This window comes from Microcaecilia unicolor, chromosome 5, assembly GCF_901765095.1.
Source record: "Microcaecilia unicolor chromosome 5, aMicUni1.1, whole genome shotgun sequence".
Classification (NCBI taxonomy): Eukaryota; Metazoa; Chordata; class Amphibia; order Gymnophiona; family Siphonopidae; genus Microcaecilia; species Microcaecilia unicolor.
This window is the reverse complement of record NC_044035.1, coordinates 359,885,263-359,911,970: the sequence shown is the minus strand read 5'-3', so window position 1 is coordinate 359,911,970 and position 26,708 is coordinate 359,885,263. Positions and strand designations below refer to the sequence as shown.

General features: G+C 44.8%; 1 protein-coding gene across 1 annotated transcript; it reads right to left on the bottom strand.

The window, feature by feature from the left end:
- Positions 1–9,361: 9,361 nt before the first annotated feature.
- Positions 9,362–26,689, bottom strand: UTP4 (UTP4 small subunit processome component). The gene is made up of 16 exons (XM_030204646.1): positions 26,431–26,689; positions 25,335–25,526; positions 22,696–22,780; positions 22,444–22,533; positions 22,036–22,247; positions 21,598–21,769; positions 21,197–21,288; positions 20,493–20,589; positions 18,361–18,425; positions 16,833–16,952; positions 16,522–16,669; positions 16,135–16,241; positions 15,136–15,231; positions 12,106–12,291; positions 11,167–11,277; positions 9,362–10,498 (listed from the first exon to the last, which is right to left on the bottom strand). The coding sequence occupies exons 1-16, from the start codon at positions 26,587–26,589 to the stop codon at positions 10,382–10,384; spliced, it is 2,049 nt and encodes a 682-aa protein (XP_030060506.1). The 5' UTR covers positions 26,590–26,689; the 3' UTR covers positions 9,362–10,381.
- Positions 26,690–26,708: the final 19 nt, after the last annotated feature.

Below are 26,708 nucleotides of genomic sequence, written 5' to 3'. Positions count from 1 at the left end.
CGCTTATGCATTATACATGAGAGGCGGGGCAGTGCCTTCCCACAGCTACTAAGAGACACACCGTAAAAAGAGAGAAGGCGGTAAGAACATATGTGAGGGGCGGGGCGCTGCGGGAGGAAAGGAAGCTGGGCTTTATGATACAAGAGGGGAGGGGAGGGGCGCTGTCAGTGCCTGCTGTCCGCATCTACTGAGATACTACCAGGCCAGCCGGAAGAAGGGAGGCCAAGCTCTGTTACATTTTACATGAGGGGCGGGGCACTGCGTTGGGCAACTACTGCCCGCCCCAAAGCAGTCTCCCAGCTTAAAGCGGATTGGATTACATTCGACCAATCAACATAGAGATACAGCTTCCCGCTTTGCTCTTGACTGTAGCCAGGATGTTGCTGAACCAAAAGTTGCAAAGAGAATTAAAGCACCAAAAAGAACTAGAAAAACATCGGTACATGAAGGTAAAACAACACTTCATAGCAAAAGTGTATTTGTCAAGCAATGGAAAAAAAATACTTGGAACCAAGAATACATTGTTTTTTGGGGGGTTGTTTGTCTTTAAATCTTACGTTAACAGTACATCCCAATAGCGGGGAAGGAAGGAGGAATGCTGTGTCTGGATTACCTTGTTATGGAGAACAGCAGTTACAGGTAAGCAGCAACACTTTCTCCACACTGGTGATTCCCTAGCAGAGGGTTGCTAAATAGCATATAATCTTGGGAATGCAATCAAAACAGTGAAAAAGGTGTGTGTGTGGGGGGGGGGGGGGGGGGCAGTCATGTAAACAACTTTTGAAGAACCGTCTGTCCAAACACAGCATCAGCACATGATGCAGTGTCAAGACAAATAGCGCTGTGCAAATGTATGTGTTATAGACCATGTGGCCACTTTGCAAATGTCCACAAACCAGAGACATTTCAGGAAAGCTGCAGACCTCACTTGTGCACAGAATGATTGCATTGATGATAACAGGAGATGATACATGTTGCAATCCAGGAGTATAAAGTGTGTTTTGTTACTGATGAGCCAAGAGGCTTTTGGTGATAGGACAGGAAAAGCTGTACACTTACGATAAAATAACAAAGTTCTTCGACAATCCAATGTATGAAGGGATGCTTCTGCAGCGGAAGAATGAGGTTTTGGATAAAACACAGAAATGTCAAATAGTAGTAGTAAAACAATATCCCGATTGAGACGAAATGCAGTGATCACCTTTGGTTGGAACTTGGGGTGAACAGTAAGGTTACCTTGAAAGGAAAAAATTGTGTTTACAGAGGATAATGCACCAATGCTTATAGCTCACTTACTCCTCTGGCTGAGGTGATAGCTACTAGGAACATTTTCCATGTAAGGAATTGCAAAGAAGCTCATGCTAAAAGCTCAAACAGTGGTTGCATTAGTCGAGTAAGGACTAGGTTGAGGTCCCAAGAAGGAGGCGGTGGCTTGATTGGAGGATGCAAATGTATTAGGCTCATCAGGAAGCGTTTGATTAGTGGGTGTGAGGAAACTGGTAATGATCCTGCCTTGGGAAGAATACTGGAGATTGTTATAATGCCATTATATCACTCTATGGTGCGACCGCACCTTGAGTATTGTGTTCAATTCTGGTCGCCGCATCTCAAGAAAGATATAGTGGAATTGGAAAAGGTGCAGCGAAGGGCGACTAAAATGATAGCGGGGATGGGACAACTTCCCTATGAAGAAAGACTAAGGAGGCTTGGAGAAGAGACGGCTGAGGGGAGACATGATAGAGGTATATAAAATAATGAGTGGAGTGGAACAGGTGGATGTGAAGCGTCTGATCACGCTTTCCAAAAATACTAGGACTAGGGGGCATGCGATGAAACTACAGTGTAGTAAATTTAAAAGTTATCAATAGAAATCAAACAAAATAAAACATGGAAAAGAAAATAAGATGATACCTTTTTTTATTGGACATAACTTAATACATTTCTTGATTAGCTTTCGAAGGTTGCCCTTCTTCATCAGATCGGAAATAAGCAAATGTGTTAGCAGATAGTATATATAAGAGAAACATCAACGCATTACTTTGACAGTCTGACAGAGTGAGAGGGTGGGGGGTATGCTTGGGGACATCAAAGCATTTCATTGATATTCTAACAGGATGGGTGTTGGAGGGTAATAAACAGAGAAATATAGCTTTATGGTTTATAATGGGTTAGAAAACCCAGATCCTTATTAAGTCCTGTTTGTTGGGTGTCAAAATATTCAATCATTCTTATTTCAAAGGTCTTACGTTCCTGTATTGTTTTAAAATTACCTTTCAGTATTCTTACTGTGAAATCACTGGTGCAGTGTTCTGGTCTTGTAAAGTGTTGGCCCTGTTGGTGGAGGTGTACTTTGTACTTATGAAGGCCTGAACCAAGCAGTTTCAGTGCTGCTAAGTATCTGATATCTAAGAATTAATATACAGACGATGAGAAGTGGAAATTTCTCTTTTTTCTGTAAATTACAATGATATTAAGCAGGCCAGGTGGAGCAAGTACCCCCACCTTTCTCTGACCAAGCAAGTGAAAGACAAACCATTTGCTGTTTACATGAGTGTGTTTATTAGCCTTTGAGAGACTTTTAGGATGCAGATCAAAGGAAGTTCCAGGTGAAGGGGGCAGGGCTGACAGAGGAGAGAAATAGAAATCCTGTAGTCAGGACTGGATAAGAAAATATTATTGCAGAGGGGGGAGAATCTCTCCCATTGAATATGGTCAGGAGACAGAATTCTTTCCCATGCCCTTGGAAGTAAGGCTACCCTTTTTTTTACAACCATGAGAGGAAGACCAGGTAACACCTTATTTCCTTCTCTGCCTAGAACAATTCAAACACTATCTCCCTGATCCCTGGAGTCAATAGCAATAGTTCTATTGACAAGAGAAACCTAACACCTCTATAGCAACTGGAAGCAGTAGTTAACTTTTGTCTCCTCTTTTAGAATAGGGGAAATACTAATTAAAGGTTCTGCGAAATGTATTCTTGTGTGAGGCTGTAAAGATGAATAGAAGAGGTCCAAAACATTTGGACAACAGACCAAATGCATCTTCAAAAGGAAATATAAACAGATGCTATATATTTCTTTATTGTCAGGAGATCCTGCCTGACTGTAAGATGCTAATTAAGGAGGTGAGGAAACCCTCCCTCCTTCTTGTGCTCCATGTATTGAAAGGGAAAAGAAATCCTATATAATATTTCTCTGCCAGATAGGAGGTTGGGAAGTGTACATCTCTTTTGACTCCCAAACCAGGGAATTTGGAAGGATGTCCTGTTCCCACTTTTCATTTGTAATTTCATTTTCTGTAACATGTTCTTCTTTTCTATTCTATACTGTATCTATATTTATTCCTCATTTTTCCTAATCTTGGGAAAATAAAATAAACTTGTGTTTTCCCCCAACGGAAGCTTCTCTTGGTTTTTTTCCTCTTTTTGTTTTTATTTGTTGTAGTGCAAATGGTCCATAATCCAGCTGTCCGGTTTCTAAGATACAGTTGAGAGGATTGTATTGTGTAAGTAGTGCGGACGGTGATTAGAGACCCTGGAGGTGCAGCACGAAAAGCACAAACAGCTCACAGGGGTGGGGGCTTGACTGGCACCGGCTATTTTCATGTGATGTCTGTGCAGATTGAATCTTGTCTTAAGCATCTGGCATGTTTCTCCAATATAGCATCCTTCGTTACATTTTTCCTCCCACTCTGTCAGACTGTCAAAGTAATGCTTTGAAGTTTCTCTTATATATACTATCTGCTAACACATTTGCTTATTTCCGATCTGACGAAGAAGGGCAACCTTCGAAAGCTAATCAAGAAACGTATTAAGTTATGTCCAATAAAAAAGGTATCATCTTATTTTCTTTTCCATGTTTTATTTTGTTTGATTTCTATTGATAACCTTTAAGAGTGGACTAACATGGCTACCACACCTCTCTACTTAAGATGGTAAATTTAAAACAAATCAGAGAAAATATTTCTTCACCCAACGCGTAATTAAACTCTGGAATTCGTTGCCGGAGAACGTGGTGAAGGCGGTTAGCTTGGCAGAGTTTAAAAAGGGGTTAGACGGTTTCCTAAAGGACAAGTCCATAAACTGCTACTAAATGGACTTGGGAAAAATCCACAAATCCGGGAATAACATGTATAGAATGTTTGTACATTTGGGAAGCTTGCCAGGTGCCCTTGGCCTGGATTGGCTGCTGTCATGGATAGGATGCTGGGCTCGATGGACCTTTGGTCTTTCCCAGTGTGGCATTATTTATGTACTTATGCTGCAAGGTGAACTCTGCTGAAGAAGATTGTAAACCTGAAACAGAGAGATGGAGCAGGTAAGACAATAAAGAAGAAATGGACAGAGCCCAGATCATAGTTGTTTGTCTTACACCAGTTGAAAAACCTTTTCCATTTTAGTGAATAAGATTTGTGAGTGGAAGGTTTATGAGCGGCATGTAAAACATCTGAGACTGGCAATGTTTTAGAGAACAACGCAATCCTTGACATTTCCAAGCCGTCAACGACAGTTCCCTGGGATTAGGTTGCAGAAGTTGTCCGTTTTGCTGAGTGAGAAGGTGAGGATGAGCTCCCAGAGATATGGTCTTGATCTGGGAAAGTCTGAGGAACCATGGGATACCATGGCTGATGAGGCCAGTTAGGGTGCATTGAGGATAAGGAGTGCTGCATCCTAAATCACCTTGTGGATAATTCTGGGAATTAGAGGGATTGGAAGAAAAGCAAAATAGAGACCTTTGTCCAAGGAAGGTGAAATGGGTCCTTCTGCAGACTGAGGTTTGAGGGAAGTCAAACAAAACTGTTGACATTTGTAATTGTGAGCAAAAGCAAATAAATCTATGCAAGCTATCCCCCACTTTTTGAATACGTGACGAATAGTAGGGAGAGCTAGTGACCACTCGTGAGGATATAGAATTCAGCTCCACTTGTCTACCAATGTACTGTTTTGGCATGGAAGGTAGGATGCCTGAAGAGTTGCTCAAAGTCGAAGAAGAAGAGTCCATATTCAGAATGCTTCCAGACAGAGACCAAATAGAACATTGTGACCTGCTTGTCTATTTGTAGTAGAATTACCTGACCTTTGAGCTGGAAGGCAAACGTCTGAATTGCATAGAAAACTGCTCTGAGTTCGACCAGATTAATCTGTAAGGTAGCTTCCAACTGAGTCCAATGTCCCTGGGTATGGTAGTATAGGTAAATGGGACTTGATATACCGCCTGAGGTTTTTGCAACTACATTCAAAGCGGTTTACATATATTCAGGTACTTATTTTGTACCAGGGGCAATGGAGGGTCAAGTGACTTGCCCAGAGTCACAAGGAGCTGCAGTGGGAATTGAACTCAGTTCCCCAGGATCAAAGTCCACTGCACTAACCACTAGGCTACTTCTCCACTAGCAACATTCCACGTAGAATCTCCAATAGTATCTATTTTATTTTTGTTACATTTGTACCCTGCGCTTTCCCACTCATGGCAGGCTCAATGCGGGTTACATGGGGCAATGGAGGGTTAAGTGACTTGCCCAGAGTCAGAAGGAGCTGCAGTGGGAATCGAACTCAGTTCCCCAGGATCAAAGTCCACTGCACTAACCATTAGGCTACTCCATCCATGGGAAGAAGCATCGGTTGTCAGTGTGAGAGTTGTGGGTGGACGATGGAAAGGAATTCCCTCTATTAAATTTGGCGGAATTAAGTCACCATTGCAATGCTTGCTTTATTTGTGGGGTGACATAAACCCTGTGAGAAGGTTTGTGATTGGTCTGATCGCATTGTTGTTTCAATGCCCATTGTAGTGGCCACATCTTGAGGTGTAGCCAAGGGTGGGCTTGGGTGCACTTTGGGCTCAGGCCCACCCAGTACCAGCATAGCTATAATGTGGCTGGCAGGGATCCCCAAGCCCCACCAGCCGAAAACTCCCAACAACTGTCCCTCCTGCATACCTTGTACGCCTACAGTGAGCAGTGACTGATGCATACTGCTCGCACCGGCCCCACAGCCTTCACTCTGATGCATTCTTGCCTAGGCGGAAACAGGAAGTTGCATCAGAGGGAAGGGTATGGAGCCAACATCAACAGTGTGTATTAGTTGCTGCCCGTTGCCGGTGAAAATCTGCTATTTAAAAGGTATGCGGGAGAGGGAGGATATTTGAGAGACCATATGGCATGCAGGTGAGACAAGGAGAGGCCACATCATCTGTGGGATGAGGCGGGGTTCTTCTGCTCGCCCACCCAAAATTGGGTGTCTGGCTATGCCCCTGGCAGGATGCCACATTATCTCTTCTTTGTGCGACATTCCCTTTCTGGCAATTGGACATTTTTCTTCCTGGCGTAGGCTATTAGACTGCGTCTATCAGAAATTCTTGCACTTAGTCCATAGATATAGTTTTCTGGCTTTCAGCTTCGTTTGACGTTTCATAGAGGGTGCTTTTACTATCCTTCCACCCTTTCCTTATAGGTACTAAGATTCTCCTTCAATAAAGATCTTTTGCAGCATTGTCTTCTCTACTCTTGTATCTGCTCCAACTGAATCATAGTGAACTGAGGAGCAAAAGAATCCTATCTTTCAATATACAGATTGTTTTAGGTCCACTTAAGTTCCTTGACCTTTCCAAGTTTGACCCCCCCCCCCCCCCTCCAACTGCATAAGGGGAATGCTCTTTTGGTTCTTCCACTCCTATTTCTGTTACACTGCATCACTGCCACATTTCAGTGGCTATAGTTCTTTCCTAGCTGGGCAACTTGGTCCATGCTTCTTTCTGTATTTTTGGTACTTCAGTCAAGGATAACTTCATACAGCTGGATCAAATCATTATTAATTTGTTGGCTCCTCATTCTTGCACGAATTCTAACCTGGCTGTTTGTTTCAGCCTTTCTTCCAGAGATAAAAGGCTCTGAAAGCCTTCTCAGGGCCATCTTGTATTCATGCTTTACACTTCCAACTGTTTGGGCCTTATCTGCTACTCACACCCTGTTGAGGACGACTTTGCTACACTCCGCGTGTCTGGACTGAAATGAAGGACAAATATCATACCAGATCATTTTCCTTCCTTTAGTTCTACCAGACCAGTCCAGAAACCCTCCCTTACGGTAATTGATTTCTTTTAGTTCATTCTGTGCCTCTTCTAGATCTCCTGGCTCAATGGAAGTACCGCATGGCAGTACAGTCTACACCTATCCGGTTGGCAGATGTATATTTTTATTTATTTGGATTTATTAACCATATACAGTGATTTTCCAAAGGCAGTGTTCAGCAATACAGCTTTAAACATAAAATTTACAATTTTGTTAACAGCATAAACAATATAGTAAAAATGACCAAACATAAATACAATAAATCAGGTAAACTTCATAACAGAAAATTAATAGGATTACCCGTGGGCCAGTATCGAAACTATACACATTTAGCAGCACTGACAGTCAAATAAGAGAGAGAGAGAATACACCATCAGCGTAATACTAATGAAACATCTAATAAGCATACATTAGAACATTCAAATGTGATGCTAATGCTTTTCTACAATACAGCTTACTATATAGCCGAGGGGCCAAGTGCAGATATATAGATGGGGACAAGGTGGGTGGTACGGACTCAGTTTGGTTAAATTCTTTGTACAGTTAAACAAGATATACAGCGTGTGTGCAGGGTGGTGTATAGTCAGTCACCCTATGTATTAAAGGCGTGGGAGAAGAGCCAGGCTTTCACCTGCTTCCTGAAGTTGAGGTAGTCTCGAGTTGGCCTATGTATTGGCTGAGCATCATTGCTTGGCTGTTCATAATACGGAGTATTCTATGGCTGCACAATCTCCTTTAGGGGGCAAAGTAAACGAAACCACTTCTCTGTCTCCACCTGTTGGTTGACACACACAATACCCAGTTGTCTGGTAGAACTAAAGGAAAGAACATTTCAGGTAAAACATTTTTTTCCTGGTGATCTTTACACTAAGTTCACTAAGGTAGTGTTGAATTTTTCATTTTTCTTGTTTTTAGGTGCCGCTTTTGACACTGCGGAGCCTGAAATACTGCTGGATTGCCCATCTACTCAGGGGGCCAGTTGGCTAGGCTATGAAGTGGTTCTTTATTTTCTAGCACATCTTTCCAAGGTTGTTAAGAATGGTTCTATTACCTTTTTTTAAATAAAATAAGTAGACTGCTCATGTGCTATTCTGTATGGTTAAATAACAGAAAAATTAACTTACTCCATAATACAATCAATGAATTTAAACAACGCTGGTGCTCCATAAAGCTGTTACTACTGCATTTAGGAGGATAGATAGGGTTTAATTGGCTGTAACTATTAAAACTAATGAGTTTCAGCTGTCTTCCCGAGTAAAGATCATGAGAAACCACCACAAAACCTGTTTTTGTGCATGCAAGCTATTTTTGTATTTATTTGTTGCATTTGTATCCTACCTTTTTGCAGGCTCATCCTATATAATAATTCTCACCTCCAACGTTCTGTGCCTGGGACCGTGGCTCCCTAGGCTGGAGGTGGTCTGCTAGGCAGACACGCACTGACGTCATGACAGCTGATTCCTAGGCAAGGGGAGGAGTAGGGAAACACGCGCAGCGCCCTACTCCTCCCCCTGCCTCAGAATCAGCTGTCACCCCCCCCCCCCCGCGCTACGGCCCCCTCGACCCCCCCCTCCGTGAACCTGTCGACCCCCCCCCCCGGACCGCCGAAAACTGCCCCCTGCCACCGTTGTGTACTACCTGTGCTGACGGGGGACCCAAACCCCCGACAGCCGAAGTGTTGTTGTGCCCTTCGCGTTCCTTCCTAATCTTCTCTGGAAGTTCCTCTGCGTGCGTCTGACATCAGACGCACGCAGCACAGGAACTTCCAAGATAAGGAAGAAACGTGAAGGGCACAACAGTTCGGCTGTCGGGGGTTTGGGTCCCCCGTCAGCACAGGTAGTATACAATGGCAGCGGGGACGGTTTTCGGGGGGGGGGGGGGGGGGGGCGAGGAATTGCCTGCCTAGGGCCCGTTTCCTTGCCTACAGAAACGGGCCTTTTTTACTAGTTAAATATAATGTTGGCTCAATCTTAATTTATTAAAGTTTAGGGTCTCATGTAATAATGGAAGACTAGTAAAAAAGCCCCGTTTCTGATGCAAATGAAACGGGGGCTAGCAATGTTTTCTTCTGTGTGCATGTGGGAGTGTGTGTGTCCCTGCCCTCTGGCCTCTCTCCCCTCCCCCCTCTGAGTCCTTCACTGTTACAGAGCCAGCGATTTGATTTCGTGCTCTGCTGTTTTCCTTCACTGACTGTGTTACAGAGAGGGCGGGGCAGACACTCATAGGGAAACCGGATATCTCGCCCCCTTCACACTTCCGGCAGGAGGCTTCATAGAACATTGGTGTTGCTTTTTATATAGAGAGATTTGATTTGTTTCTGGTGGTCTTAAGGTGGCCAAACAGAAGGATGAGGAAGGGAGAGGGAGGACTAGCCAGTGGGAAATAATGAGGGGACTGTTATCTGTCTCTGGCCCAACTCGACTGCAGCTGTTATTCTTTTTAGAGATAGTACTATACGTATTTGCTCTAAAAATATATTATTGCTTGTTCAAGTAATGAGTCACTTATTATGTGGATCAAATTAGGCCTCACAAGCCTAGAGTACCAACTCTGTGGACACAATTATAAAGGCCAACCACCACCTCCGAAAAACCTGCAGAGAGCAAAAACTCAATATATAGAGAGAGAAAAAAGCAATCTGCAGTAAAAACCGGAGGATGTGCTCGTGACAAATTCTTAATTCAAATGCCCAACTAATATCTATGGTGTGCTAGTAAGCAACTTAATTGTGCTAGCGGAAGAGTAATTATATATGGAAAGAACAAGCAATAATATTATTTTAGAGCAAATACGTACAGTAGTTTATAATTTTATTGCTCTAAGCAGATTTTGGAATTTTTGATAATTCATCTTTTTAGAGATATCATATTTATGACGGGACACAAAACTCCTCTCTACAAATCCCTGATTCAGACACACTTATCTTTTTTTAAGCAGCAAGAGCTACTTTACTATGGTAAGTAAACACTGGGTGGTATGTGCCAGGTTGTGCGATGCAAATCACCCTCTTAAATTACTCCTCCTTGTACTGAGTATTTATCAGATACTTGCATATGATGAGTTTTCAACTTTTTGTAGGCAGACTGAAGGTTTGTGGAAGGTTTAGAGGCCAGGAACAGATGTCTGCCTGAAAGAGCTGCACCCAGAGGAATGGTAAGAAAAGGAGTTTTGGAGGAGAGCAGAGGGGACCGTTCCAGGCAAACTGAAGCACAACTCTTACTTTCATGAGTTGTCTCATAATAACAACAGTTTGCACCACGCAGGCCTCCATCAACCACTTTTTATTGTAAAAACAAGACAGTCTCTGGCTCCACATTCAGGTTCCAAACTTCTTCTGTCGAACAGGGGGTGGCAACTGGGCCTGGATATCTGTTAGAGGTCGTTCCACCACCACCAGGGTCCCTTCATCCAGGAGCTCCATGAAAAGGAGAGGCTGTCGGCAAAGACACATAACAATCATTGGACACAGGCCTGTCACAACAGGGACGTTGATGGTTTGGGCCCAGCCTGCAGCTTTTTCTATGGATCTTGAAATCCTGACGACCTGACCCGACCACCCCATCCACACACACACTATCCCGGTACAATCAAGATCTGTTCAGACCAAATACTCTGCCCCTGCCTTCTGGACCACTGTTTCCTACGAGTGCAGGAATGAGAACAGAGTTTAAGTTCAAGGTAGGAGCCAAAACCCTGCTCAAATCGACTTTGGCGAGGGCCCGAGAGTCAATCTCTTACAATGAACAGTACGTGAGAGCTTCTTGCAAAGACATAAGCATCGCCACACTGGGACAGACCAAAAGGTCCATCTAGCCCAGCACCCTGTCTCCAACAGTGGCCAATCCAGGTCACAATCACCCGACAAGATCCACGGAGCAAAGCATTTTGTACTGCTTGTCCCAGGAATAGTGGATTTTTCCCTACGTTCCTTTAATAACATTCTATGGCCTTTTCCTTCAGGAAGCCGTCCAAATCTTTCTTAAACTCTGCTAAGCTAACCGCCTAAACCACATTCTCCGGCAACGAGACAGCTACTGGACCCAGGGCTGTGCATCATACACCACTGCCGACTGCTGCTGAAGTGGGACAGGAAAAGCTCACCTGGAATTTCTTGGAGATCTTGAAGGCATGAGAGTGGGCTTTCCTGGCACCCTCCGAGAGGTTCCTGAGGGCTGCCTGGTTCAGAAGAGGTGTTTTATCATCTGGCAAAGGCTTCAGAGAAAATAAAAATACAAAATTATTCATGCAGCACCAAAAAAAGAATCCCCCCCCCCCCCCACCTTGGCAGGATTTGGTTTCACCTTGCTCCCCCACCAATCCATTTATTCACATTTTCCCAGTGGTAGGGAGGGAGATTATATTTATATCTGCGCAACAGCACTGCACAGCTAACAAGACCCAGCAATACATTCTGCGTAGCACTACAGAAAACAGGAGCGTACATTTTGAGACACCGGTACAATCATATTTTTTTTTTTTACAGGCAACGGGTTAATGCCTCTGCCCCACCCTCCATGGGGAGAAGGCCAAATTTCAACATCTCTCTTACTGCATTTATATATGGAGGGGAAGTGGCATTTCCTCATTTCAACACATATTTTTCTTTCAAGTCAGGAGCCTGTACTTAAGATCCCCCTCACCGTCCCAAGCAAAGTTCGGGAGCATCCTCTCACAAACCCCTCATTTTTCTGCAACACCTTTGCCATTCTGTTTCCACAGGAAAGAAAAACTTAGTAAGTCAGCTGTGGCACAGGGTTTCCGTCCATTTCCCCTTCTCAAATTCTTTTATCCCTCTAACCCTATCCCTCCCTTCTGAATTTTGGCACCATCCATTGTCCTGCTCAGTAGTCTCTCTGTCTCAACCTTCTTAGCTATCCCTCCCCCCACCTCCACTAAGATTAATACTTGCTCTTAATTTTTTCTTTCCTATCATTCCCTTTAGTTCTTTTCCAAGGGATACCACCCTCCCCTCCCCTCCCCCCAACCTGCTCATCGTGCCAGCAGAGATTCAGTAAGTGCTGCCCATCACTGGTAGCTCACCAGGGTCTTGTCAATGATACAGAGACTGTAGGTGTCATGCAAGAGGATGTGTGCTGGCTGCGAGGGATTAAAGGTGATGTTGGTGATCGGTGTGTCTCGCTCTCTCCAGTCTCTGTGAAGCCCGTGCTGCTGAACCTTCCGACACCAGGTGCTGTACTGCTTCTCCTGGATGCTAAACTCAAAGAGCTGAAGGGAGAAAGTGGCAGAAGCTTGGGTATCCATATACACAATTCAGTACCAAGACAAAAGGCAGAAGCTCCTTATTGTGGGGGAAAATGTTCATTGTCCCTACATAGCTGCAATGTATAAAGGTACTTCAACACCAGACAGAAACATTCTCTGTGAAATTCAGTATAAGGTTTCTGCCCTAAAAGCAGCCATGTGCAATGCATCGATCCACTTTTCAGAGGAGGAAGCAAGAGAGAATAGTCTTGCACAGACATTTGAAAATCACACACCAGGGAATTCCTCCCTGCAATCTGGCTTTAAGTATGCGAGTTGTGAAAGCCTTCACATATTTCTAGCCAATCAGGGGGGGGTGGCAAGTTACCCCAGTGCACTGTTCTGAATACTGCCACAATATTATTTCATGTAAAACACCACTCCCGACCAACAGGGTCAAGCAGCACTATATCCGAACACTATAAGATGTATGCAGACAGTCCACCATATGGAAGAGTCACCTGCATGGAATGTACCAACCAACAGACAAGAGGTCCCCAAATCAGAAGGCTCTGCTTGCCCCTTTCAAAACATAGAATACAATGTTAAATTAATTGCAGGATGTAGTTACTACTACTTAACACTTCTATAGTGCTACAAGGCATACGCAGGACTATACACCATACACATAAAGACAGTCCCTGCTCAAAGAGCTCACAATCTAAATATGGAATGTTGCTAGTGGAATAGCAACATTCCATGTAGAATCTCAAATAGAAGCAACAGAATCTCAAATAGTAGCAACATTCCATGTTCCACTGCACTAACCACTAGGCCACTCCTCCACTAGCAACATTCCATCTAGAAGCCTGCCCTTGACTCACAGAAACTTGCACGGCCACGTTGCTGATCTGCAAGGGCAGGCTTCTACATTACTACTACTACTTATCACTTCTATAGCGCTACAAGGCATACGCAGCTCTGTACACCATACATGAAAAGACAGTCCCTGCTCAAAGCGCTCACAATCTAAATATGGAATGTTGCTAGTGGAATAGCAACATTCCATGTAGAATCTCAAATAGTAGCAACATTCCATGTTCCACTGCACTAACCACTAGGCTACTCCTCCACTAGCAACATTCCCCTTAGAATCTCAAATAGTGCCAACATTCCATGTAGAATCTCAAGTAATAGCAACATTCCAGAATCTCAAATAGTAACAACATCCCATGTTCCGCTGCACTAACCACTAGGCTACTCCTCCACTAGCAACATTCCCTGTAGAATCTCAAATAGTAGCAACATTTCATGTTCCACTGCACTAACCACTAGGCCACTCCTCCACTAGCAACATTCCATCTAGAAGCCTGCCCTTGACTCACAGAAACTTGCACGGCCACGTTGCTGATCTGCAAGGGCAGGCTTCTACATTACTACTACTTATCACTTCTGTAGCGCTACAAGGCATACGCAGCGCTGTACACCATACATGAAAAGACAGTCCCTGCTCAAAGCGCTCACAATCTAAATAAGACAGGCAGACAGAACAACTAAGGGGTAAGGGGAATTAAAGAGGGGATAAAAGGTACAGGCAGTAAGCAGTGGTTAGGACTCAAAAGCGGCGTCAAAGAGGTGGGCTTTTAGCTTGGACTTGAAAATGGTCAAAGACGGGGCTAGACGTACATGCTCAGGAAGTCTATTCCAGGCGTGTGGTGCAGCGAGATAGAAAGAACGGAGTCTAGAATTAGCAGTAGAGGAGAAGGGGACAGACGAGAGATTTGTCAACAGAACGGAGTGCCTGAGGGGGGGGGGGGGTGTAGGGAGAGACAAGAGTGGAGAGGTACTGGGTAGCAGCAGAGTGAATACACTTATAGGTCAGTAAGAGAAGTTTGAATTGAATGCGGAAACGGATAGGGAGCCAGTGAAGTGACTTGAGGAGAGGGCCAATGTGAGCATAGCGATTTTGGCGGAAAATGAGTCGTGCAGCAGAGTTTTTGGACTGATTGAAGAGGAGAGAGATGGCTAAGTGGGAGGCCGGTGAGAAGCAGGTTGCAATAGTCTAGGCGAGAGGTGATAACAGTGTGGATAAGGGTTCTGGTAGAGTGCTCAGAGATGAAGGGACGGATTTTGCTGATGTTACAGAGAAAGAAAGGACAGGTTTGGGCAGTCTGCTGAATGTGAGCAGAGAAGGAGAGAGAGGAGTCGAAGATGACCCCAAGGTTACGAGCTGATGAGACAGGGAGAATGAGAGTGCCATCCACAGAAATAGAGAAAGGGGGGGAGTTATTAGATGAGATACCAGACACTAGTGACCATTTTCTTCCTCAGATTACTGCAGTGCTATGTTTTTTTTTGGTCTGCCTGGTCCAGCCAGATTTTTGACAGGCAGTAGTGGCTGGGATCCTGCAAGGCCTTTAATCCTGGAGCTAAATGATTCCCCAGCAAGGTATTACATTTCAAGCGCTTATTCTGACTGTTAGAGCCTGAAATGCTGAGGCACCCAACTATGGAAAAGTTATGTCTGATAAGTTTTCTTTCCTTTAGACCCATCAGACCAGTCCAGACAAATCCCTCTACCAGCAGGTGGAGACAGAGGAAGAAAATAGTTCTTGCCCTGATCGTGACTGAATAGATATGGATGGGCTGGAGTGTAAATTTTAAGGGCCTTCGACGTTAGCTTCAGAACTTTTAGTACAAGAACAGTGCTGGGCAGACTTCTACGGTCTGTGCCCTGAGAAACACAGGGCCAAATCAAACTCAGGTATAAAGTATCACATTGGGCAGACTGGATGGACCGTAAGGTCTTTATCTGCTGTCATTTACTATGTTAAGAAGCAAGTGAGCAAATGGACGTTGGATTCCTACCTGTTGATCCGAGTAGGCAATGATCAGATTGTTGCTCATGGGCTGAATGGCCAGGGCAGTCACTGGACACTTGTAAACCGGCAGCGTGCAGTGATGCTAAGTGTGAAAAACAAAATACAAAAATTGAAAAACCAAGAGACTCCTTAGTGTCTGCTGTTAGAATGTTTAGCTCCTGGTTAATTTCATGAGCCACAACTGGAATCTAATCTTGGGAAATAAATTGCTTTACAAAAGAAGCTTGTTTTACTTGTAAACCCTTCGCGAATGATGGTAACAGAAACATACAAAGGTGAGAAATCGAGGAGCATTATGCTGGACTTGAACCTGTGAATATTACGAGTTAAGGTGGTCAGTGCTTGAATGGGAAGCACTGAATGTTTAATATTCTGCTACACCAGTGGTTCCCAAAACCAGGTCCTGGAGGCCCCCCCAGCCAGTCAAGTTTTCAGGATATCCATAATGAACATAACAGATATTTGGAGGCAGCGCAAGTAAATCTGGCTCATGCCTCCAGGATCAGGTTTGGGAACCACTGGGCTACACTGATGTGAGGAGTTCTGACCAGCAAATGTGGGTTTAGTCCAATCTACACAAAGTCACTTCTGGGCTTGAGACAGTCCGAGGTCTTTTCTCCTCATTTTATGGCATTTTGCTCTGCACTTGGTTTGGCAAATCATTTCATGTTTTGTTTTGTTTTAATTCCGTGCTGCCCATGTGGAGTAACAGCAAAATATAAGGCCAACTTTTCTCCGCAATAAAGATTAGCTGTTTCTGGATTACTGACTCTCGCCAGATCGTTGCTGAATTTCATTGCTAAAGCTTCCTGTGGGCAAACTGGCTATAACAACCTCTTTAATAGGACCCCGTTCATGGTATACATTGAATACATTCCACATCAACATGGGCTACTGAGCAAGGAGCTACTTGAGAAGGAACAAGGAAGGCTCAGTCACAGGTTTACATGGAGAAAGGCAGCACTGGCCCCTGCATCAGACTCACCTTTAATAGTTTCACACTATAGACATTTATCTCTAAGTCCAAGGAAGCAGCTGCTAACCAGTTTCCGTCAGCACTTGCAGCCAGCAGGCACGTGGCTTCTGCAGATCCTGGGGAGAGGCAATCGTTACTGTTAGCTAGAGTGGCACATCCCCCATCAGTCATCACCCCCCCCCCCCCCCGACTATGCCGTCCAGCCAACAGAAGCTATAATGCTACCCACACGCCAGTCCCTGTCATGCCCTCCTGCCATGATGCTACATCACGCTTCCCCTTTCCATCTGAAGTTATTCCTCACATGCATGCCCCCCGCCCCCCCGTGTCCTGTATCCGTGGCTCCTCCCTGCTACAATTGCTGCTCCTTGCTGTTTTCGCCATCATGTTCTCTACCTGACTTTGCCTGGAACGTATGTACATGTTTGCAGCCCGTCTCTGAAAGCTTGAACATGTGGACGGACACACGATCTGATGCCACAAAGAGTTTTGTAGAATCTGCAGAGAACAGGATTTGATGGGCTGAGTAAAGCAGCCTGGGCATCTGCGGAGGAGTAAACAGAACAAATCCATCAATAATCAGTTATGTCTACACCACTGAACTCTCTCGAAAGCAACTCCTGGCACAGTATCCTCACACACAGAACCATCACCTCACGTACACCCTGTCTTCTTTGCCTCCCACTTCCCCTCCCTCCACCCTGTACCTTACTGATGCTGACTCCATTCTCATACTGTAGTCGGTGAACATAAAGCCTGGAGGGTGTGGCATAAGAGATCCAGCTGCCACACGGGGAGATGGCACTGCAGCAGATGTGCTCAGGTCCCTGGAATAAACAAATGGAAAGCTATTATAGATTCTGTATTCTGACTTAAGAGTCACTGCTACTGGAAACTGAAGCTTCCTCATAATAGTCCTGGTGGAATCGGTGAGGCCTGCAACCCTGGAACGAAATTATTCCCCAGCAGGTTTAATGTCTCATACTGCAGGACTGGATGGTGCCAAAGTTCAAAGGCATGTCTGAGTTGCCCCCCCCTCATGCCATATCTGTAGCCTCACCTCCCTTTGCATTTCTCTCCACTCATCACAGAAAGAATTTTTCCTGTAAAGAAACTCCCGCATCACATCCAGATCTTGTTGTGGGAAGAAAAGTGAAGCCACAGAAGCCCCCCCCCCCCCCCAAATCTCTACCACAGACCCTCCTCCACCCTGTTCCCCTCTAACATGTCCTACCCAATCACAGACCCTGCATTTCCCCATCCCCCATTATCGCCCCCAGCCACATAGTCCTCCCCACCCTCATTTCTCTCCGACATACACTCCCCCAAGCTCACTATTTGTCCCTTTCTCCTGCCTCTCCTCCAAAACTTCTGACTTTGCCCTTTTCCCTCTTCAGCCCGCTGAGGTGATTGAAAGTGTTGTATAAACAAAATACACATTTATCAGCCTCGGTCCTACCCTTCCAGAGCAAAAACTTCTGATTAGGCAAAGAGCGGGGCATGAGCAACAAACACCAAAGAAGCTGTACAAGATGTAGAAATATGCTGTGACTTGCTCTCAGTGAAATACAGGCCAAGGGCTCAGCCTAAGAGCTAGGCCTCTAAAAACCAAAGATCAGCTCTGACACAGATACATTTCACTGCAGCAAATGCTGAAGCATGCAACTGAGGGCAGATAGAGGGAGGGGGAATCTGCTCTATAAACAATAGCGAGACTGGCACCAGCAAGAAGTCATGAGCAAAGATGTTTTGGCTAGTGGAAGATAGTAGTGGGTCAGGTGCAAGGAGGATGAGAACATCCAAAGGGGAGCTGGAGGAAGGCTTGGGAACATGTGAAGTCATTGTTATCAACCGATAAGGGCCAAAGAGTTCTGGTGAGAAAGTTAAGGTCCACAGGGATGAATTGTACCAGAAAGGTATAAAAAGGGCAGTCTGCAAGGGTATCAGTGCAGAAGGCTGAAGAGAGAAAACAGAATACACCTGTTCCAGATATGAATGCCTTTAAATAGTAGTAATAGTAATTGCCTGTACTGCCCTTGGTGAGATGCTAATAAACTCTCTTCTTGTATCCCAGTGTGTCTTTCTAATTGTTGAGGGCGTTTGTACTCTCAGGCTGTGTAAAACAGACTGAGAATATTGCCTCACCTGCCCAAACTATTAATACCAAGGCCTTACAGCCTCCTTTATATACAATAAATAAACCCCCCAAATCTACACAACCCAAGAGCTCATTACCTTCTTCTTTAGCTGCAGAAGATGCTCCTGACTCCTGCTGATTGGCAGCACCTCATCATGCTTCCCTGCAACAAGAACCCCCACACAGGACTTTTAACGGCAGAAACTCAAGCCCACCCAGCTCCGTTAGTGCACAGGCCCAAAAGATCGCTTCTAACCTACACCTACAAAACAAAAAAAAAAGACACAGCAAAGTCAGCAGGTCCAGTTAATCTGCCCATCAGTGATGCAATATCCCAGAGTCTACAAAATGCTGTGCTTTACCCTTGAATCTAGTTTTCCTGGTTTTAAAGTACCCCTTTAACTTCCTGGGAAGGTCATTGCATAAATCCACCAACCTCTCCTAGGAAGAAATTTCCTTGTTTGGCTCTGGCCCTTCATCATAGAGCTTCACTTTCCACTGTAAAATATTTGTTTCTTGTGCTTTTAAACCTTTGAAGCTCTTTAATTTCTCTCCTAGGCCCCTCTTCCACCTCTCAGGCACATATATTGAAATTATTCTTAGATCACAACTTCAGTAATTTGGAAATAAGGCCAGTGCTGGGCAGACTTCTATGGTCTGTACGCTGAAAATGTCAAGATCAGGTCAACATCAAATAAGTACAAGGTATGATGTGACATCTGCGATTAGTTTATCCTGTTGGGCAGACTGGATGAACCATGCAGGTCTTTACCTACTGTCATCTATCCTTCAGTACTGGATACAATACTATGCACATATCCCCTTTTTGCTATTGGCGATGCCTCTCTAGACAGCCCAGGAAGCTGGAATAATTAGCCACCCGGAGGCCATCAAATTCATCACCATCTTTCTCTCATTAATGTCTGCAAATGGAAACTAACCCCACTAGTAAACCACTTCCCTGTCAGATACAAGCGGCAATTGCTGCCGGGAGACAACAGGAGGAAAATAGGGGGAGGGACTCAGAACCCCCAAGCGTAGCACCCCTGAGGCTAAAGGAGATCCCTGCGGACCCTCAGCCTGTAACTCAAGATATCATCAGTGCACAGAAGGAAAAGGAAAGCTAAAGAGCCAAACTCCCTTTTCTTTTTTTCCAACAAAGGAGAAATAGAGACAAAAAGACAGAGAGGAGACCTCAGAGCCCTAACCTCTTTAGCTTTTCCTCATACAAGAGGAGTTCCAGCCCCTTTATCATTTTGGTCGCTCTTCTTTGAACCTTTTCTAATTCCACTACATCTTTTTTGAGCTATGGCGACCAGCATTGAATGCAATACTCAAGGTTAGGTTGCACCATGGAGCGATACAGAGGAATTATAATATTCTTGGTGTCATTTTGCATCGCTTTCCAAACCATTCTTAGCATCCTGTTTGCTTTTTTTGGCTGCCAATACACATTGGGCAGAAGATTTCAGCATATTGTCTACAATGACGCCTAGATCTTTTGCTTGGGTGCCGACTCCCATGGTGGACCCTAGAACCAGGCAACTATGATTCAAATTATTTTTCTCAATGTGCATCTCTTTGCATTTGTCCATATTAAATTTCATCTGGCATTTGGATGCCCAGTCTTCCAGTTTCCTCAGGTCTTCCCGAAATTTTTCACAACCCACATGACGCACTTTGAATAGTTTTGTGTCATCTGCAAATTTAATCACCTCACTTGTCGTTCCGATTTGTAGATCATTTTTAAGTATGTTAAATAGCACCGGCCCCAGTACAGATTCCCTGCAGAACTCCACTATATTCACCCTCCTGCACTGAGAAAAATGGCCATTTAACCCTATCCTCTTGTTTTCTGTCCAATAACCAATTCCTAATCCACAGAAGGACATTGCCTCCTATCTCACAAAGCAAATTAGTGAGGCAAGATTTCCCTTGGCTGAACCCATGCTAACTCTGTGCCCCAGCCACTGCCCCCTCCTGTAGGAACCCTTTCCTCACCCTCCTGGGTCACTACATCTGACATGACCACTTCTAACTCTGTTTAGTTTTTAATCATTTTGTTATACTGCTTTTCATATGATTAATGAAGTGCTTTACATATCAAAAAGAAAGAAGACAAGAACCAGAACAAGGGGCAAATGATACAAACAAGTACCAAACTAAGGGTATAAATAAGAACAGATAATACATTAAAGAACTTTAACCAGGGCATCTCCAAAGCTCTTACCCACGGCTTCTGTCTTTCCAAGTCTCCAGAGTTCCAGGTACTGGGGAAACTGAAAGAGGAGCAGCTTTGCTTTCTGGGCACAAGAGACAAGACGCCGCTGGAAGCCAAACACAACTGGTTATTCACAAGGAGCCTGGAGCTAGAGGAAACCTGAGCACATCCCAGACTGCTCCTAGTTCATTCCCAAAAAAAGTGATAAAAAGATGGGTTTGGGGAAGGGGCGGGGTAAACCGCTACTAAATGGACTTGGGAAAATCCACAATTCCAGGAATAACATGTATAGAATGTTTGTACGTTTGGGAAGCTCGCCAGGTGCCCTTGGCCTGGATTGGCCGCTGTCGTGGACAGGATGCTGGGCTCGATGGACCCTTGGTCTTTTCCCAGTGTGGCATTACTTATGTAATTATGATTTCAGCTAGGGTAGGAGTGGATAAACATGTCCTGCTGCAGTACGTGCCGCGCATGTCACTCCTTGTGTGTGTGTGTGTGACTATATATATATATATATATATATATATACATAATATACTGCCACTTCAGTCACAGCCGTTCACAAAACAAATAAGTATAAAATGTGAAAAGAAAGCCTCATCCCAACAAGAGAACTGCACGTTAACAAAGAGGAGGAATGCCCCCGTCCAAAGCACAGAGAGCATCAGCCAAGTCCAGATATGCAGATGGTTCAGCTATAAAGATGTACTTACATGTGGGAAGACAAATTTTCGGAGGGCAGCGTCATAAGTCTTTGATTCTACTTTCTCCATGAGAGGCCTGATGACAAGTTGAGAGTCCAGTCCTAGGTGGAAGTGAATTAAAAGGACGGCCGGTGAGAGGCTTTGCTGGTCTCCCCAATAACAGCAATTCTTTCACTGACAGGTGGGGGCAAACTAACCCCCTGCCCTTGAGCTAGTCTGTAAGCATTTTAACCCTTTCACCACTAGCTTTCAGTGACAGTACATTTCCCAGTATCCTCCGAGAGCTGAATGAATCACTCATTTCACCCTTGATGATTTTTTTTGCAGGGTTAAATGTTGTAGTTCTTGGTCAGTTTCTAACTATTTGAAAAGGCTTTGCTGGGCTACCAAAAGTTAACACCGGTGCATACCTCCGGAGATGATCGTTGAAGGACCATGCACCACCGTTCGCACATCATGGGTATGGTGACGGAAGGGCTTTGTCCTGACCCACCGGCGTGCTGTCTCTCCTGTTCTAACTGGCACCAGCTGGAACTGGAACACGGTTCCCTCCGACGTACCGACCACGAGGCTGTCTTCATTCTGAGGAGAACACAGCTGTGCATTAACATCACTGGTATCCCAGAGAAGGGCCAAACAGGCGTTAACCACGTCACTACCAACCGGATACTAAGAGAGAAATTAATCAGGTGTTAACTACCACGGCCAAGGTCACAGTCTGGAATCCACTCAGGCTTTACCGTCATTAGAATTTGTGCCTTTCCATTAATACCTACTAGTGGAAGATTCGACCAAGTGTCACCGACACTGGGGTGGGTAAGAAAGTAACCAACTACTCACTGGCTTACCTGGGACACAGACAGGGCCAGTACATCTACATTGGTGACCTGGTGAGTTTGGATGAGTGTGCCTTTCTCTGAATCCCAGAATTGTACTTTGCCCGCCGAATCAGCACTAACTAGTGTGCCGCTGGAGAGGAAAGCCACTCCCCACACGACACACTCTCGATTCTGCATGCCCATCTTACTCCGGTCAACTGCGATCCTCCGTACAGCATGGCCTGCCAAAGGGAAAAGCAACACTCAGCTAAGGACTTGCCGGGGGGCATCTGCAGCACACAAGCATGGAAAAGAAGGCCACCTGCCAGCAACATCTCCCACCAGCCAAAAAGAACATGTCCGAGAAGAAAAGGAGCCATCACCTTGCTGTTCTCATACACACAGGTCCCTGCCCTCTCAGCACACGAAAGTACTCACCTGTTTTTACATCAAGCACTCGGATCATATCAATTGAGCCGGTGACAATGTGGGAAGCAGCAGGGTGCCAGGCCAGAGACAGAATACGACCTGAGATTAAAGAGAAAGCATAACCAGACATGCAACAAATGGAAGATTCCTCCCCCCCCCCCCCCCCAGTGCACAAAAGGGACTGCAGCACTGCCCCCACCACCATCAGAGAGGAATGCCTACAATGTAGCCCCAGCTACAGGCTCAAAAAGGAGACCTCACCTTTCTGTCGATCCAGACTCGTCTCATATTGGATTTTCTCAGGCAAAACTTGGAATAATTTCACAGATCCGTCTTCACAACCAATCTATTAAAATAAACAAAAGCCACACACAACTCGTCAGCATTTGCCAGTCAGAGAAAGAACAGCTCCAGTTTCAAGACCTACAACTACCCTGGACTCTTCCAATACTGAAGGATTCTTGTTACTCTTGGCTAGTCTGTGAATAGGTTTAAGGTTCTAACCAAGCAACCCCATGTTTAATTTACTTTATTCTAAGGATGTAATTTGATTAAAATGTTAATCGTGATTAAAAGGTATATTATTTGTTTTTCCAACTGCAGCTCCTTGTGACTCTAGGCTAAGTCGCGTGAGGCCTCTTTTACTAAACCATGCTAGTGATTCCTGGCGCGGCACACGCGACGCAGACTATTCAATTTGAAAGGGTTGCCTCGCATTGGGCCAACTCCGGTAGTAAAATTATGTGAAAACAGAAATAGAAAAGGTTCAAAGAAGAGAGCCAAAAATGACAGAGGGCAAGGAACTGCTCCCATATGAGGAAAGGCTAAAGAGGTTTGGGCTCTCCAGCTTGGAAAACAGAAGGCTGAGGGGGACATGATTGAGGTCTACAAAATCCTGAGTGGTGTAGAGTGGGTGGAGGTGAATCGATTTTTCACTCGTTCAAAAAGTATAAAGACTACTACTACTACTATTTAGCATTTCTATAGCGCTACAAGGCATACGCAGCGCTGCAAAAACATAGAAGAAAGACAGTCCCTGCTCAAAGAGCTTACAATCTAATAGACAAAAAATAAATAAAGTAAGCAAATCAAATCAATTAATGTGAACGGGAAGGAAGAGAGGAGGGTAGGTGGAGGCGAGTGGTTACGAGTCAAAAGCAATGTTAAAGAGGTGGGCTTTCAGTCTAGATTTAAAGGTGGCCAAGGATGGGGCAAGACGTAGGGGCTCAGGAAGTTTATTCCAGGCGTAGGGTGCAGCGAGACAGAAGGCACGAAGTCTGGAGTTGGCAGTAGTGGAGAAGGGAACAGATAAGAAGGATTTATCCATGGAGCGGAGTGCACGGGAAGGGGTGTAGGGAAGGACGAGTGTGGAGAGATACTGGGGAGCAGCAGAGTGAGTACATTTATAGGTTAGTAGAAGAAGTTTGAACAGGATGCGAAAACGGATAGGGAGCCAGTGAAGGGTCTTGAGGAGAGGGGTAGTATGAGTAAAGTTATGTGGAAATACTTTAAAAAAAATGATAGGAGAAAATATTTTTTCACTCAAAGAATACTTAAGCCCTGAAACTTGTTACCGGAGAATGTGGTAACAGTGGTCAGTGTATCTGGATTTAAAAAAGGTTTGGACAAGTTCCTGGAGGAAAAGTCCAAACAAGTTTATCTTGTTGGGCAGACTGGATGGACCGTACAGGTCTTTATCGGTCGTCATTTACTATGTTACTATAGAAATCAAACCAAATAAAACATGGAAAAGAAATAAGATGATACCTTTTTTATTGGACATAACTTAATACATTTCTTGATTAGCTTTCAAAGGTTGCCCTTCTTCATCAGGGCAACCTTCGAAAGCTAATCAAGAAATGTATTAAGTTATGTCCAATAAAAAAGGTATCATCTTATTTTCTTTTCCATGTTTTATTTGGTTTGATTTCTATTGATAACCTTTAAGAGTGGACTAACACGGCTACCACACCTCTCTATGTTACTATGTAAGTCTACTACTGAGATGGACATGGGGGAAGCCACTTCTTGCCCTGGGATTGGTAGCATGGAATGTTGCTAACTAGGCTTCTGTCAGGTACTTGTGACCTGGATTGGCCACTGTTGGAAGCAGGATACTGGGCTAGATGGACCACTGGTCTGACCCAGTAAGGCTATTCTTATGTTATGTAAGAGAGGCCCTTAACGGGGGGGGGGGGGGGGGGAACAAGAGCATTGACAGGATTGTCTTTGTGCTTTTGTTTACCTAAATACCACTTGCTCTGTTATAGTTACCTTTGTTTTCCCTGAGGTCTATTGAATTTGGAGGGAGTTGTTTGGGTTTTGTTTATGGTCCTATTTTTTTTGTTTCTGTATTTTTGTTATCTAATTGTTCAATTCTTGTCTTCCTTTATAAATAAAAAGAAGATTTTGAAAGGAAAAAAAAAAAAAAAAGAGCCCCTTTATCATTGTCACAAGGAGCTGCAGTGGGAGAAAAAAAATTACCCAACACAACTTTGTGTGATTAATCACAATTACAAATTTTAATCAAAATGTGGCCCTAAAAAATAAATAAAAAGTAATGACAAAATAAGAAACACAAATTGACAAATTAAACAATATAAAGCAGCCTTAGTTTTCACAGCCTACTTCACACATGCCACCCTAGTTTATTCACATACCTGAAATACTATCTTTCAAAAACAAAACAATACAATTTACATAATTTCAGTGAATAAAAACAAAACAACTGGAGCAATAAAAGCAACAGACACCAAAATCACAGCAAGAAGGAACTGGTTCTGATCAAACAGAACATGCCATCAGCCCAGGTTGCACCCTCAAACACAAGATATTAAATCATCTAACGATGGACAGAAAGGAATGTGCCAGCCTTTCTTTGGCTCCCACCCAGTACTAACCGCAAGATGGGTCCCGCTGCGGTTGGCAGCCATGCTCCAGATGGGGCCTCCAAAGCCATTCAAGGAGTACTTGATACATAGATTGTGAAGGTCGTATTCCAGGATATCCCCACTCAATCCAGCTGTGAACAGGCGACATTCTGCTGCCCAGCAAATAGCTTCTGTGGATCTACTTTCATTTCCCGGGAAAACCTGCAATTGATTTCAAGGAAAATCAGAGAATTCTGGGTCTGGAATAGAGTAGATGACGGCACAGGCATATGAGGGACTAGACACTGTGCAACCACTACCTCCTAACACCACCTTCTTGAACTCTTATTCAGTTCGGGTTTTAAGAGGTGCTTTCAGGCCCCAGATCAACAAAGCCCTCGTTTGACATAAAGGACCAGATTTTAAATCACTACTGTTATTATGAGTATCTTCCGGGACTGGAAACCCCCCCCCCTGGTACCTAAAATATAGTAACAGGTGGTGAGCAAAAAACCCCGAAACCAAACAAAAAAACCCCCATTGCTGTTGCAACTACAGGCCAATGGGATCTATATTTCAGTCCTGGGCTGAGAGGAGCTATGGGAAGGAAGACGATATTGGGGGTAGCAGACAGGGGGGTGGGGTGACAACTGAAGAGCGAAAAGACTCAAACCGGGGGGGGGGGGGGGGGGGGGGGTTGTGAAGCTGGAGGAAGGGAACATTTTGAAGTATGAACTTAATTTAAAATGCAATAAAGATGAGTTATTATTCACAAATTCCACCCCTCACCCCAGGGATCAACTGTGTCATCCACACCCCCAAGCTTGAGCTTTTCAGATCATTCCCCTCCCCCCCCAGACTCAACTATGTTGAACTTTAATTTCTCTGCCTAGTCCTCAGCTGTTTCCCCACCTGCACTTATTGCATCCTAGCCTCCAGACTTGAAGCCACCACAAAGAGCCTGAGTATACAGAAAAGAGACCAGACTTGGGCTACAGCCTGCTGAACTTGTTGCACTGCTCCTCTGCATGAAAAGAGTCTTGTCTTTTCGATTGTAAGCTCTTTGAGCAGGGACCGTCCTTCTATGTTTAAACTGTACTTGTGGCCGGGGCCTCAGGTCGCCCACCTTCTCCTGGAAGCAGTTGGCAGCCAAGTTGTAGAGCTCGACCGAGCCGTCCAGGCGGGCCAGGGCCAAGCGGTCCGAGAGGCCGGAGTAATCCATGCAGCGGATCCCCGAAGGGAGCAAGTGGAAGAAGCGAACCCGGTGCACCTGGAACTCCCCCATTGCACGCACGCACGTGTCTCCTCCTGCCTCTGGCTAGGCGGAAGCGGAAGCCAGTGACGTCAGCGCGTTCCGGAAGCGGAAGAGGCCGGCGCTGGTGCTGCTGGCGGGCGGGAGATTTG

Excerpts from the sequence above, each read along its gene's own strand:
- UTP4 (XM_030204646.1), bottom strand. The coding sequence starts at position 26,589 with ATGGGGGAGTTCCAGGTGCACCGGGTTCGCTTCTTCCACTTGCTCCCT. Across the intron at positions 21,770-22,035 it reads TGGCCCTGTCTGTGTCCCAG|AATGAAGACAGCCTCGTGGT; the intron begins GTAAGCCAGTGA and ends TGTTCTCCTCAG. Across the intron at positions 18,426-20,492 it reads TGGAAAGACAGAAGCCGTGG|GGAAGCATGATGAGGTGCTG; the intron begins GTAAGAGCTTTG and ends TTCTTGTTGCAG.